The 12,851-nt window shown below is 46.4% G+C and overlaps 1 protein-coding gene across 1 annotated transcript; it reads left to right on the top strand.

The window, feature by feature from the left end:
* The first annotated feature begins 2,920 nt into the window (after positions 1-2,920).
* Positions 2,921-5,901, top strand: LOC109391802 (glycosylation-dependent cell adhesion molecule 1-like). Its single transcript, XM_019659672.1, has 3 exons — positions 2,921-3,016; positions 4,473-4,709; positions 4,966-5,901. The coding sequence occupies exons 1-3, from the start codon at positions 2,953-2,955 to the stop codon at positions 5,094-5,096; spliced, it is 432 nt and encodes a 143-aa protein (XP_019515217.1). The 5' UTR covers positions 2,921-2,952; the 3' UTR covers positions 5,097-5,901.
* The last annotated feature ends 6,950 nt before the right edge of the window (positions 5,902-12,851 follow it).

Genomic DNA, 12,851 nt, shown 5'->3' with positions numbered 1-12,851 from the left:
AGCAACGTCCTCCACAACTAGACTGAAGAACAAAAGGACAGCAACTTGTCTGTTCCCCTTCCCCCAATTCCCTAATAAAATTTAAAAAATCTTTAAAAAATAATAATAAAATAAAATAAAATGGAGCACCAGAAATGGACAGGTCTCTCACCCAGGCCTCCTCAGAAGCCATTGCTTGTCCTATGTCCAGCCTGTTGATGGTTGCCTCTGGATAAGACCCAGGCTTTCTCACCAAAAAGAAATGGCCAGAGTAACAGGGTCATCTTCACCTAATGTCTAGAACTCGTCTGCAAAGAACCACTGTGATCTCTTTTCTCAGAAAGGAACAATAGGAGTGACACTTGGACACCTCTTTAGTTCATCTTTCCACTACACAGGTGGGGAGCTGAGCACACAGGTGGAGGCTGGGCTCTTGGAGGGACAGATGGCAGTGTGTGGAGGCTGCTCTGGAACACTGGGGTAGGATTATTATATTTAGCAAACAAAACACGGAATGCCCAGTTCAATGTGAATTTCAGATAAACAATAAGCAAATTTGTCAGACATATTTCAGACATACTTATACTAAAAAATTTATTCACTGCTTATCTGAAATTCACATTGAACTGGGTGGTTTGCATTTTACCTGACAACCCTACCTGGGAGAGCAGGGACCAGGTCCATTTTGTTCAGTGTTGAAGTTCCAGTACCCATGTCATTTCTGGTATATGGTAAGTAGATACTCAATACCACCTTGTTGGAATATTTAAGTGTTGAAGAAATTCTTTCAGAGGTCCCTCCTTCCTCACTAAGGGTAAACATATCCCCCAGGAGCCAACTTTGAACAGGCAAATTGGCTCATTCAATTTACCAAACTGGAGCACTTAGCAAGTGTTAAGATCTGTGCTAAATCAATTGGGATACAGAGATTAAAAAACTGTGGCTCTTACCCTCAAAATGGTAATTGACCAGTAGGAGCAATAGATTTAAACAGAATTACAACAGAGTATAATGAATGCTAGACAATGAAAAACAGAAGGCCAGGGCCAGGCAATCTTGCTCACCATTATATCCCCAAAACTTAAAAAATAGCAGACACTCAGTAAGTAGTAGTGGGATGTAATAATGAAAAGATAAGGATGTGAACAATGTGTTGTGGGACCGCAGAGATGAGGTGACTAACTGAGGCGGGTAGGATGGTGAAAGAGGAGGTAACATCTAATGTGGGTTATGATGTTGGAACACAGCAGGAAGATGAAGAGGAAAGCACACTCCTGACAGAGGACCAGCGTGAACACAAATATAACACTACAGTGAATCGGCAGTAATTCACAGAGGCAAGAGATGAGGTCTGAAAGATGGAGGGCCTTGAACACATGGCCAAGGAGCTTGGACTTTTGTATGGGTAATGGATGGTCATTAAAGACATCTGAGTAGAGCTGTGGCATGAACTTCAGGAGATTCCTCCAGCATTAGCACAGAGGACTGTAGTGGAGACAGACTGAAGGCCAGAAGAGTCATGAGAAATTACCAAAATACCCTGGTCTGGAGGCCTAAACTTGTGAATTATTAGGGGTATTAGGAAATAACCCTGGAGGGCTGAGGACTCGATATGAATGCCCTCCTCTGTCCTTGCTTGTTCCTCAAGTGCCCTTGGGCTGTAGGAGGGGAGGTTGCAGGAAGAGAAGGAAATCCAGGAGGAAGGGGAGGTGGGAGGCAGCCAAAGACACACTTCCTTCCTTCACTTCACTGCTGGCTTAAGGAAAAAGCACTAGAGCAATTGGAGGGTGATTGCCAGCGCCCGGGCTCCTCCCTCTCGCTGTGGGAAGGAGGAGAAGGCCTCACCTGGGTTGGTCCCGCTCAGAGCTCTCTGTGGTCTACAAGTGGGAGCTTACCCAGTGGGACCCCACACGCCCAACAAGCCATGCTCCCTGCTGAGGACAGGCAAGACAGTCACACAGTGCAGCAGTTGTCTCCTTCTTAAAGATGATCGAAAGCCAGGTTCTGGAGACATCATCAAAACTTTTAGCTGGAGGAGGGCAGAAGAGATCAGCTAGTTCAGTCCCTAGGCTCAGGGCCAAGTCCTAGCGCATCCTCCACCTCCTCTCTCCTCAAGAGCCTCTCTGGGCGTCCCACTGCTCCACCTAGTCCACTTCTAGACCCCTGGACCCTGGATGTGAAAGGCATAGGGTTTGAAGTTAGACTAGCCTGGGTTCAAATCCACCAAGTTGTGTGACCTTGTGCAAGTCACCTCACCTCTGTGAACATCAGTTTGTTTGCTTGATAAATAGCACATACCTCACAACCATCGTGAATTAAATAAAACACTTCATATGAACAAATTTGTGACAGTGCATGGCGTGTAGCTGGACTTCCTCTAACTGCCTGGTTCCTTATTCCTGACACGATGAAGAGCTTTTATATGTAGTCTGGAGGACCACCTGCCCTTACTTTATTCATGCACCAAACTATTATATTTCGGGCCCTTACTATGTGCCAGCTCCTTTCTAGGTGCTGGAAAAGCAGTGATAGGCAAAACATATCATCTTAGCCCTCATGGAAGTTCCATTCTCCTGAAGGAGAACAATATTAATTAAATGATGACAAATATAAATAAAATTATTCATGGTAATGAGTACCATAAAGAAAGGAAACCACACCCAATTATTCCAAGGACTTCCAGAGATGGAGCCTGGGGCTGGCACACCCTTGGCATGGCCTGGGCCAGGGGGAATGATGGGGCCTCACTTTCCTGTTAACTGGTTTCCCAGAAGCTCCAGTTCCCAAAAACAAATGTTTTCAGAATAGGGAACTTGTGGGGAGGCAGGGGGAAGGGGACCTGGAATGGTCCCAGATCCAATCCTGAACCAGGTTCCCCAGACCCCTCCCTATCCCAAAATAAATAAAGATCTTGCCAGGCTGCCTCGTCAGCAACAGCTCCCTAGGGAAAACAGACCCTGCCACAGATCCACTATGAAATTCTTCCCTATCCTGCTGCTGGCCAGCTTGGCCTCCACCTGTCTCGCTGTCCTTAATGGTGAGTCTGGCTTCCCTTGCACTCCCCTCTGTCTCCTAGAGCTCATTGAGCTGTCAGCTGGAGTGACCTCAGCACTAGGAAGGCCTTTCCTTAACGCTTGTAATGTGCCATGTGGAGAGGTGGGGAGATGCAAAACCAAAGTTCATACCTGGGATAACTGAAGTATGGAGGCAGGGGACTAGGCAAATGGCTTCTGAAATCCTGCACCCTAGAAAGCCTGGGGCTGGGGGCAGAGGGGCCAAACTGGGCCCAAATCAGGGAAGACGGTGGGTCAACAGAGATTCAGACAAGAATACAGCCTCTAATGATGCTGTACAGCCCTGGCAGAGTCACTACCCTTCTTCAGACCTCACTGCCTCCCTCTGTACAATAAGGGCAAGACACACACTCACATTCACTCAGCAGCTTTTTATTAAGCACCTACTCTGTGCTAGACACATAGTTCTAGGTGTTTGGGCTACATTAACAAAATAGACAGAGACTTTGGTCATCACTGAATTTACCCATACATTCTAAGAGGAAGAAACAAACACTAATACTAAATTACATGGTGTTAGAAGTGCTAAGAAAAATCTAAAAGAGGGTAAGGGAGATGGAGAATGCTGGGCAGGAGGGGTGGCATAGGAGCCTCTCACGTGTTAGATGTCTTCAGGCCTCTGGAGACTTTAACCCCTTTGTTTTCAGAGAAAAAAAAAATGAAATCCACTTGGAGGCTCAGACCACAGATGCCCATAAGTCTCACGCTGGCATTCTTTAGAGTAAGTTGGTGGTGGTAACAAATTGTCCTGTCAATGATGAGTTCTCCATCTGAAGAGGAAGGGGAGCAAAGACAACCCCTCCTGGTGTTGGACCTTAATCTTTCCTGCTATACTAACTGGTCAAGATCAGGAACAATGAACAGCATTTCATGATGGGTAGTCATTGGAGATGGGAGTGGGGACTACGTCTCATCCCTAAGTGCTAGCAGGTAAGGAGTTTCAGCTCACCTCTGAGGTGAAGCTGCTGGAGGGGCTCATGGGTCCCAGGCTACCTACCCCCACATCCCAAAAGCCGTGGACATTGCAGAATTCTGCTTTGTGGATTATCTGTAAACATGCTTTAATCTCAGGCTAACTTCCCTTACCTGTGAGGAGCTAGAGAGGCAGACTCAGAGGAAAAGAACCAATATTTATTGAACCTCTGCTATGCACCAGACAATGGGACTGGTGTTTACATAGTTAATCTCTTTTCACTGGGAAGGCAAATTTGCTAGAAGTAGAATTCTTATTCAGGGGCATTCAAAATCAGGGATGTGCCTTTCAGGTGCTCATAGATTTGGATGCTGGTATGGGACCTCAACCCTGGTCTACACGAATTGGGCAGTGACTTAACCCTGATACCCTCCACAGTGCTGGCTGGCAGCTTCTTACCATGAGCTCTTTCTCTGCCCCTCCCTTGCTCCATCTCTTGGTCTCAGCTGCCGAGTTCATCCCCAGCAGCCACCCCAGGAATGATCTGGTCTCCAGTGAGGACCTTGCTGAGGAGACTGCTATCTCCAGAGAAGTGCCGGTTTCCATAAAGGAGGCTGTGATCGAATCCATCAGGAGACTAAAGAATCAAACGCCTGAGCTGCTTCACCCCACAGCCCAGGAGGACAGTTTCAGAAATGCTGCACTTCAATCAGAAGAGATGATAGAACTCACTCCCGGGGCTGGTAGGAGCCAGGGAAGAGGGGAAAAGCCTGGGAAGGCACTGAGCAGAAAAAAGCAAGGGTTGCATGCTTCCTTAGGAGAAATAGATGGGGTTAGAAGGAGAAAGGAAGCGGCAGGGGGAAGTAAGAATTAAAGGTAAATGATATTCAGAGAATCCGTTGATCTCCTGTGCCAGCCCTGTAGAAGGAAATTACTGGAGTGTGGGGGGAGGTGGGGGGACTAGCCTTACCCTAACATTTCTCTCCCAATATTCCTCAGCAACCACCTTAGAGGAAAAACTGGCCAACCTTGACCATAAAATCAGGAAGAATCTGGACAAAATGGTGAAAGAAACTATGAACTATCTGAAAAGCTTTTTCTCCCGTGCCTCTGAAGTCATGAGGCCCTGATGATGAGGACGCCCATATCCCAGGCTGGGCCATGGGAAGTGGCTACAGAACCCACACACGGCCCACCCCGACCACCATCTCTTAGCCCCTCACGTTCATTATTAAAGCATTGCATCCCAAGCCTGGCTCTGTGATGTCTGTTGGGGCAGGAAAGAAGGACAGAGGCCCCCCACTCTACTAGGATTCTTCCTTAGTTACCCCACCCCTTTGACTTTAAACCTCTCCTCCTCTTCAGTTTACAAACCTGTTCAAGTTTCCACATCCCCAACAGTCTGTGACTGTTTCCCAGTCCCGACTGTCTTCACTCTCTCTGTAGAACTGGACACAATTACTCCTTCTAAAAACTTTCTCCTCACTGACCTTCCATGACACCGCACTCTCCTGGTTCTCCAAGTTCCCATTTCCTTTCCTAGCGCGTTTTCTAGCTGCACACTCAGTGCTCCCAGGGTCCCACCCTGCGCCATCTATCTTCCTCTACACCCTCATTTGCCAGGGCCTCAGCTTCGTCTCAGGGTGGATGACTCCCATTTACTCATTCAACAAACATCCAAGTACTTATATTGTGCTGGACTCATCTACCTAGTATGTGCCAACCAGCCTCCAACCCTGGCCAGTCTTCACTGTAAAGGCATATGGGACTCAGTGGGGAAAGAAAAGCATGAGAAAATAAAATCTCTTTCTCTCTTACAAATGGAGGGAAGTATGTGCATTCAAGGGCAGATTGGATGGCTGTAAGGGAGCTATGAGATAAGAGAAAATGTGTGTATTAGTCTCTGCCCCCAGTTCCTGGCACAGAGCTCCTGAAACCTTTGTAATTTCCTAAGTGATAAGAGCATCTTTTGTTCTAATGAGGCAACTCTGAGTGGGCTCCTGGATGGGGACTGGTCACCAGAAAGACCAAGCCATGAATAGAAGCACGGAATTTTCAGTGCCACTCCTGACATCAGAAGGGAGATGATCTGGAAATGGAGTAAATAACTGATCACGCCTATGTGAGGAAGCCTCCATAAAATCCCAAAAGTATGGCGTTCAGAGAGCTTCCAAGTTGGTGAACACATCCACATACCAGGAGTGTGACACACCCCCAAGTTCACGGGGACAGAAGTTCCTGCTCTCGGGACCCTCCCAGACATCACCCTATGTATCTCTTCATCTGGCTGTTTACCTGTATCCTTTATCACAACCTTTAATAAACTTGTAAATGTGAGTTCTGTGGGCCGCTCTAGCAAATTAATAGGATCTGAGGAGGGTGTCGTGGGAACCTCCAATTTGGCTACAAATCAGAAGTTGTGGGTAATTTGAGGACCTACAACTTGTGACTGGCATCTGAAGTGGAGAGGGGTAGTCTTGTGAGACTGAGCCCTTAACCTGTGGGATCTGACACAGATAGCTGGTGTCAGAATTGAGTTAAATTGTAGGATACCCGGGGCGGCTGAATGGCACGTTGCTTGGGAGTTGGCTTGGGACACCAGCTCTGAGCAGCAGAGCCCTGGTTCAGATCCCACATGAGGGCCAGTGACGCTGCACCCTCTACAGCTAAGATGGTGAAGAACAGATCTGTCTGGAGCTGGGCTGCCATGAGTCGACCGTGAAGGCGTAGGCTGCAGTGGGGCTGGCTGGCAGCGGGCATGAGCTGGCGTAAGCTGCTGTGAGCTGCCGTGAGCGGCCGTCCAATGGCTGGCGAGCAACTGCCTCACCCAGGAAGAGCACAATGATAATACCAACATGGGCCAGTGAAGCAACGTCCTCCACAACTAGACTGAAGAACCAAAGGACAGCAACTTGTCTGTCCCCCTCCCCCAATTCCCCAATAAAATCTTTTTAAAAAAAATTGTAGGACACTCATATGGTGTTGCAGAATTGCTTAGTGGCAGGTGGGGGTGGGAAACATTTGGTGAACAGAAGTGTTCTGTGTGAGCATAAAGATTCACAACTGAAAAACCGAGTTTTTCCAACTCAGGAGCCACCTCTGATCTCTACTGTCCTATCCCCAACACAGATAAAAAGATGTACCCAGGAGATCAGCAGTGACTGAACTACTGCAGGCTAGCACTGTCCTGGCCTAGGAAAACCTGGAAGTGTGTTCAGAAAGGAAACAGACACAATAATTTCCTTCCTTCCTTTGCTTTCTCCTGGTATAGAAAGTTTCCACCTGTCCACTTTCCCTCGTTTATCCACTTTTCTCTCTAATGCAAGGACACACTTACAACTCCACCAACCTACATGGAAAGCTCTTTTATGGGTCTTTCTTAAGCTACAATTTGAGGCAAGGCAAAAATTCTTGCCAAAATGACAGAGGGGAAATGGTGGAAGATTGTGGAGTTCAGGAAAGAACCGGAGGGGGAGTTTCTTTAAGAAAATTAAATTAGGAAAACTGAAGTGTTTTGGAGATTAAAAACCCTAACTCATCCTTCTAACCCTCTAGTTCAGACCAATGCAGAAAATTACATGAAGGTCATTACCTACTGGAGATCAAAGCAAAGTATCCACTCTACTAATGGCTGGACAGATGTGCTATAAACTCAAAATGCAGGGCTTTCTGTTCAAGCTGATTAGGAGACCTCAGGCTGCAGGGGCCCTCTACTCTCTCCTCATCCCCTACCCCATCCCCGCCTGATTCACGGACTGAACAGAGACAGGGCTGGCGAAGCCACAGTCAGGCTCTCACCTGTAAGATCACCTACTCTTCCCCAGGGGAGAGTAAGCTAGGAATGGAAAGGTAGACTGGAAAGTGTTCCCTCCAACCTGCTCCTCTTGTGAAGAGGGGACATCTAAGAGGAAGAGTCCCCAAAACAGAGCTACCTTCTCTTTGTTCAACCCTTTGGGGTTAAAGCGTTGGCTTGTGGTCAGTGATCAACCACAGGTGCAGCTGGAGGGAGGAGAGGGGACCAGCCGTGCATCAGAGCAGTCTCCCACTTTGCAGATATTTGGCCCTTTGTGACCTAAGAAAGTGGCCATATCATAAAGCCCATTAATTTTTATAGCTTCTACTATGTGGCAGGAGCAAATAAGAAATATATTTCCAAATAGGAAATGTGGAAATAGGCTTCCAAATGCTTTACACATATAATCCTTACAAGAGACCAAAAATTTGTTATCCCCATTTTCAGATGAAAAAAATGAAGTAACAGGTTCTCACCACTATTCTTTGTATATTCTTCTGGAATCAGTAAGGTGGCCAGTTTATGGTTGCCCCCCAAGGCCTCTGAATTGGGTACAAATAGGACACAACTCTAAGACTGTGCTGTGCCCTAAACTCTGTTTGTTCTCTCCAATCAGCTCAGCTCAGCTCACCTGCAGGTTACAAAATAACTACTACCTGGCAGCACAAAATATCAAATAATTCAACACTAGCAACCAAAAAATGCCCTAAATTTGAATAAGTACCCTCTCCTAATTTCAAAAGTAACAAAGAACAAAATTTAAATACGCTTTCTTTTAAATTAAAATGCAAGAAAATAAAAGTCCAAAATTCTTCGCTTCTCAATTTCTTATTCTGCTCATTCTTAGCTAGGAGGTCTCACTCCAAAAAAATCTAGATACGTCCACTTGCCTAGACACCCCCCTTCCTAAAGAATATCCATTCCCACAGGTCAGTTCTCTGCTTCCCCCCAACGGGCTGCCAGGGCTCTGCTGGGCCTCCTCACCTGAAAAAACACTGTGACCTCTCAGGATGGGCTGAGAGAGTGCTCTTTCTGTTGATCCAGCTGTTTGGTAGAACAAGGTCTGGATGGGAAGGGAAAGGGAAGGTACCCACTCTCTCCCTTTAACTTCAGCTCCCCAAGTGTGGGTAGGGGTTAGGCACCCGAGTCTCCATCCTCTCCCTGGCCTGGGGGAGCCACATCTCCATACCTTTGAGGTGGGGCAGGAGAGGGACTGTGGTGAGATCTCCAACCTCCTAAGGATGAGGAGGGTGGAGAGCCACTAGCATGGGGAGTGTTCCTGGGGTCAAGGGGCAAGGCTGTTATGCCTGCGGGCAGGGGGCTGGCTGCATCCTGGTCTTTCCCCCTGAAATGTGAGCCCCTCCCAAGTTGATTTACTCCATCCTCAAGTAGCTCCTGGGTCCCTCTTTTTCAATCAGTATAATTAGGACACAGAATACTATGGCCCCAGCTCCACATGAGCAAAACTTAGAAACACGAGCATATTCTCAACCCTGTGCCCAGAACTGAGTGCATGGCTTTCTGTGGGGGACTACGGGGAGTGGGGGCAAAGAAACCTTTGATGAGGGCTTAAGCGGCAAGAGAAAGGTGTCATGGAGGGCTGACACTCAGCCACAGCCACCACATGTGCGCCTTCCCCACGGAGCTTCCCCGAGTGGTGCTGCGGCTGAGGGAGGAGCCCCTCTCATCTGTGCTCCTCGGGCATGTCGTCTCCAGTCGGCAACTCAAAGCAGCACAAGGGGCCCGAATTTGGCTTGCTTAGCCAGGGCAGAATGCAATTGGAACAGAAGTGACGGCAAGGCCTCTCGATGACAGTGTCCTCCTGACACATGGGGCGCTTGAACTCAGCCAGAATCAAGTTGCTAATGTCAGCAACGCAACATGGCAGAAATGTAGTGGTACCTGAGAAAATAGAGAAAATTTTAACTTCACCTCAGGATGCTCTCAGTCTGTGCCAGCTCTTTGGAATTTCCCAACATGTGAACTTAAACCTCGGGGAGAAATCTCGGTGAACGAAAAAGGGGCTATGTAATAAACCTGACAAGATCAGGGGTGACTGAGCTCAGGGGTGGCAGGCCTGATGCACTCCTTGACCACAAGTCACCACACAGGCTGGTCTGATCAGAAATTCCTAACTGAGCAGGTCACCTCCCAGGCCTATAGCTTCCTTAGCAAAGGTCAGTCTTCACCATAAGCAAGCCCTGTCCATTGTTCTTATGCATCTAAGACAGGGGTCGGCAAACTGCAGCTCACGAGCCACATGCGGCTTTTTGGGTACGTATGTTCCATCTCAAAAATTTGCCAACTCCTCAAGAGCCAATCCTATCCCTCACAACAATTTAGAAATTATTCGAGAGCCATAAATATTCACCATTATGTGAATAACATCCTTTAAAAATTTTATAAATGAAACTATGATAGTTTTATTTTCATTTTCAATTTTACTTCAGAGCCACATGTACATACCCAAAGATCTGCATGTGGCTCGTGAGCCGCAGTTTGCTGACCCCTGGCAGCTCTTCCGTCTCAAAAGTTTTCCGACCCCTGATCTAGGATAATATACCTTTGGAATGTCAGAGTAATTTTTTTTTCAGACCCCTCAGATGCCCAATCACTGGCACCAGAACACAAGACAACAAAACGCCTCATTGTTTTCATGTTGCCCACATGCCATCTCTATTTACTGTAAATGTTAACTATCCTGTACCCACCGATGTAAAAGAAGTATGTGTTCCTCCATTTTGCTTTTTATGCAATCCTAGAGATATCCCCACCTTGCTTTCTCCCACCTCCATAATCTACCACCAGTGGGTTTCATGTAACCTTCATGATGTTTTTCCTTTGATTCTAAGTGTAAAAAATGAGCTGCAAAACTGCCATTCTTCAGAGCACTTTCTCAAACCATTGAGATCTTGCTTCTGGGCATATCCTCAAAATTTTGGCTCAAATAAACTCATAAATTTTTCTCTAGGTTTGCACGTCTTTTCATGAACATCTCCCATGGAGAGCTTAATTTTGGCATTAAGTTTCCTGTTAGAGGGTGGGGAGTATGCCTACTGTCTCCTCTCAAAGTGGGGAACTGAAGATGTTTCTGTTGTGATATTTAGAAATTTAAAATAATGCTCCCAATAATCCCAATTTAACTCAGATGTGACTAGATCTATTTCTTTCCTGCATGAATTCCCTTTCGTGTGTGTTTGAGGGTCCTGACCACAGATTCCTGGGCATGTCCCCTCAGGTCATGGGCGGTACCTCTTCCCCACCCCTAAATAACTGTCCCTTTCAAACTTACCTAATAATACTCGCAGTGTTCGTCGCTAGACCTCCTGGTCTTTTCTTTCTTCACGCTAAGCAACCAACTGTCTACATTAGTTTCCTCTGTCCACTCTCCCTCTAGCAGTCTCACTGCACTCTGCATCATTGTTAAATCTCTCCAGGCCCCATTCATCCACCCTGACGTATGAGGTGTGATCAAAACATACAGTGAATGTTTAAATTTTAAAAAATGTATTACAGTAAAAGACACATTGTCATTAATCACCCTCAAAATACCCTCATTTCAAACACACTTTCTGAAGCAGTTCTAGAAGTCCTCTTTCATGAGTGTCTTTACTTCATCCTCCAACTTAACAACGCTCCGTGTCACACATCACTTCTGGTACAGCAGTTTCTGTCAAATAAAAACATTACAGTGTGTCTTCATTCATCTTATTCACCGGATCTGGCACTGTGCAACTTCTGGCTCTTCCCCAAAGTCAAAATGACCATGAAAGGAAAACCTTTTGAATCTATTCAGAACATCGAGGCAGCACGACAGCGCAACTAAAGACACTCATGAAAGAAGACTCCCACAACTGCTTTAGAAAGTGGCAAGGATGATGGGATAAGTGTGTTTGAAGCGAGGGGGAGTATTTTGAGGGGAATTAATGTCAATGTGTCTTTTGTTGTAATAAATGCTTTTTATTTAAACATGCATCATGTGTTTTGATCATACTTCATAGAAATGAGTAAATATTCTGTTCTTTTCTAGTTCCATCCTTAAAAACATGTAGGTGTGAAAACATTTATTTTCTCTTTTAACATAACTCAAGCATGACCTCTAAAAACTCAACATTTCTCCCAAGAAAATTTTCTTATTCCCCCAGCTCAATCAACAGAACTTCCTTCTTTTTTCTTTCCCTTTTTTGCTGACTTCTCTGGCTATAAAACCAGGACTTGTATTTTACATGGAGCCTATGCCTCCTTGATTCCCTCAATAAGTCTGGTTTCTAGAGACAGGGTGTTCCAGATACAAGATGTGTTCATTTCTTTCTTATCCTTCAAATTGGTGATAATTTCAATGAATGTTTCTCTGCTTTCACCACATTGGCATTCCCTCCATATAAGGGGTCCTGGTCCTTTTGATCTGTATGAAGTCCACCACACCTCTGTGGTTAATTCCACAGTGGGCATCTGAAATCCACAACCCCAGTCAGGGCTTAATAAATGTACAACCCAAAGCCAACTTGAGACTGTGTGGTAGAAAATAATTCTAAGAGCCTGTGGACATGCCATAAATAACATGCCTTCATCATTCCTTCTGTAGTTTTAAATGATGTTCAAAACAAAGCAGACAGTCAGGATCTGGGACAGCCAACCCTAGCATCACTTACGAAAAATTAGCACAAATAGCCTGAAGTCAAAATTTAACATTCTTGGGCCAGCCGAGTGGCTCAGTTGGTTAAGAGTTAGCTTAAGAGCACAAGCTCTGAGCAACAGGGCTGCCGGTTCAATTCCCACATGGGCCAGTGATGCTGCGCCTGAGCTGAGCTGCTGCTGAGCTGCCAACAAGTGGCAGGATGGCTCAGCTGGTGAGAGCCTGTGCTCCTAACAACAATATTGCCTGTTGGATGGTGGGCTATGCCCGCCCACAACTAAGACTGAACTCGGCACCTTGAGCTGAGCTGCCACCTGGATGGCTCAGTGGATAGAGCATGCATTCTTAACAACAAGGCTGCTGGTTCGACTCCCGCATGGGATGGTGGCTACGCCCACCCGCAGCTAAGATTGTAACACAGCACCTTGAGCTTAGAGGCCACGAGCTGCTGATGGG

The sequence above is a fragment of the Hipposideros armiger genome, unplaced genomic scaffold, assembly GCF_001890085.2.
Source record: "Hipposideros armiger isolate ML-2016 unplaced genomic scaffold, ASM189008v1 scaffold_303, whole genome shotgun sequence".
In the NCBI taxonomy this organism is placed as follows: Eukaryota; Metazoa; Chordata; class Mammalia; order Chiroptera; family Hipposideridae; genus Hipposideros; species Hipposideros armiger.
Note: the sequence above shows the minus strand (reverse complement) of the source record. Positions and strands in the feature narration are given on the sequence as shown.